The following is a 2425-nucleotide window of genomic DNA, read 5'->3' as shown; positions in this document are numbered from 1 at the left end:
CCAAAGTGCTGGGATTACAGGCTTGAGCCACCGTGCCCAGCCTAGAGCAGTTATTTTTAAAAGATGGTCTTGAAACGTTCAGTGCCAAGTGGCCGGGATTTCCGACGGAAGTCAGCGCTCGTGCCCCCACCCCCTTGCCCCGCGACTCTGTTTCCCCGGCCCCTCCCCCCACCGACAAAGCGCGCTCCTCCCTAACGGTCGCCACTGCCCACTTCTGGTTTCGTCGCACACCCACCTTTCACCATCCGCCATTCTTGTCACCTCAGCCGCTACCCTCGCTACCGCACCGACTTCGCCCGTGTGCTCGCCCGCACCCGCGCTGCCCGCCATGGCCACCGCCCAGCCTTCGCAGGTCCGCCAGAAATACGACACCAACTGCGAGGCCGCCATCAACAGCCACATCAGGCTGGAGCTCTACACCTCCTACCTGTACCTGTCCATGGCTTTCTACTTCAACCGGGACGACGTGGCCCTGGAGAACTTCTTCCGCTACTTCCTGCGCCTGTCGGACGACAAGATGGAGCATGCCCAGAAGCTGATGAAGCTTCAGAACCTGCGCGGTGGCCGCATCCGCCTTCACGATATCAGGAAGCCAGAGCGCCAAGGCTGGGAGAGCGGGCTAGTGGCTATGGAGTCCGCCTTCCACCTGGAGAAGAACGTCAACCAGAGCCTGCTGGAGCTGTACCAGCTGGCCGTGGAGAAGGGCGACCCCCAGCTGTGCCACTTCCTGGAGAGCCACTACCTGCACGAGCAAGTCAAGACCATCAAAGAGCTGGGTGGCTACGTGAGCAACCTGCGCAAGATATGTTCCCCGGAAGCCGGCCTGGCTGAGTACCTGTTCGACAAGCTCACCCTGGGCAGCCGCGTCAAAGAGACCTGAGCCCAGATTGGCCCCACAGCCACGGGGTCCCTTCCCTGGGTCGGGCCACCAGGCGGGGCGTGCATGTTGCCCTTTCAGAACGTTCTCTTCAGTTTTATCTTTCAGTTTTACCATTGTTAGCAATAAAGTTATCTGGTTCTCAAAGCAATAAAAGTGTCCAGTTGATGCGCGCCTGCAACTCTCACCTTTTAGGAATCAGGGCAAATCCCTACGCAGGTTTAAAGTAGGTATCCAGCAGTCTCTCCACCCACCCCTGCCCGATCTGCATGCAGCTCAGGATTTGCAGGGGTGGAGGGGAATGGTATTTTATGGGCCCCTGGAAAACACATTCGTCTTGCCTTTGTAAACTACCCGAGTATGTGGGGTGGCATGGGGTGGAGTGGGCGGTCTTGGGCCCTGGTGGCTGTGGAAGCATGGGCATGGTAAAGTGTAAAACATGGTCTGGAATTCATCATAGTGGTTGCCTCTGAGGAAGAAGTGAAGGGAATGGGATTGGGCAAGGATTAAAATAAACAAAGGGGTCTTCAACTTTACATGAAAACTTGTAGTTTATTAAAATATGCCAATGTTAATGTTTGTTGATTCTGAGTAGCAAGTGGGGGCTCTGGGTGACAGCATAGCAGGGTACCTCTTTGGCAAGCTCACTCTGGGTGACAGTTACAAAGGGAGCCTTAAGCTGGCTTCCCCAAAGCCAAGGGGCTGACAATCTAAAATGGCACTTTGCAAGTCCAAGTCCTTTTATTTACATTGTTGTACTTTGTTTTTACAAGAATCTCAGGAATAAGGAAGGACAAGTATCATGACTTTATTAGTGACAAAAAGGGAGGCCATACAGGCAAGAAGTTGTGGAATCTGGACATGAACTTCGATCTTCTGATGCCATGTTCCTTTTTCTTTCTATTACCCTGCAAGTCTATCAACGGGTTAAAGAAGATTGTGTGGATAGACTGGGAATCTAGCCAAATAACCTGCCCCAGAAGGGAGGGAAATCCCCCAACACTCTTAAAGGCAGCCCTGATCACTGTAGTCTCTCTCCTAATTACAGGTGTGCCTTCTAGCCTAGGGTGGAGACAGCTTCTAAACCTTAGCCAAAATCCTTCTCATATGAAAGAAGCCTTCAGAATGAGCAACAGACTATATGAGGTAGTAGGGCACCTCACAGGAAGGCAGCCAACACCTGTACACTTGAACCCCTCTGTTCGGGTTCTCTCCCTGAAACAGATAGTCACACTGTTGCCTGAGTTGGCACTGAATACCTAAGAAGGCCTTAGGGCTGGAAATCCCCAGAGTGCACCATCCATCCACCACATGTCTTCATTGTGAGTGGCTTCTCTTCAAGCACAGCAGGTAAATGGGGTGGCTACAAAACACACACACTCTATCTGCAAATCTAGCTCATCTCAAAGCCTGGGCAGAGAAGCCCTGTATGTTTATCATGCACAGTGTACTGTAATCTATACATTGCCTGTTGTGGTCTCTTTACTGAGATCTACAGCTGACATCAGACTAGTTCCATCTTGGTCATGGGACCCCCTCTTTATCCCA

At 52.3% G+C, this 2425-nt stretch overlaps 1 protein-coding gene across 1 annotated transcript; it reads left to right on the top strand.

Annotated features, from left to right (window-relative positions):
* Positions 1 to 234: 234 nt before the first annotated feature.
* On the top strand, positions 235 to 1040 carry FTHL17 (ferritin heavy chain like 17). Its single transcript, NM_001194051.3, has one exon. It carries the CDS (start codon positions 329 to 331, stop codon positions 878 to 880), a length of 552 nt encoding a protein of 183 aa, NP_001180980.2. The 5' UTR covers positions 235 to 328; the 3' UTR covers positions 881 to 1040.
* Positions 1041 to 2425: the final 1385 nt, after the last annotated feature.

Source organism: Macaca mulatta, chromosome X, assembly GCF_049350105.2.
Source record: "Macaca mulatta isolate MMU2019108-1 chromosome X, T2T-MMU8v2.0, whole genome shotgun sequence".
NCBI lineage: Eukaryota > Metazoa > Chordata > Mammalia > Primates > Cercopithecidae > Macaca > Macaca mulatta.
Note: the sequence above shows the minus strand (reverse complement) of the source record. Positions and strands in the feature narration are given on the sequence as shown.

Coding starts and splice junctions, on each gene's coding strand:
- FTHL17 (NM_001194051.3), top strand. CDS start 329: ATGGCCACCGCCCAGCCTTCGCAGGTCCGCCAGAAATACGACACCAAC.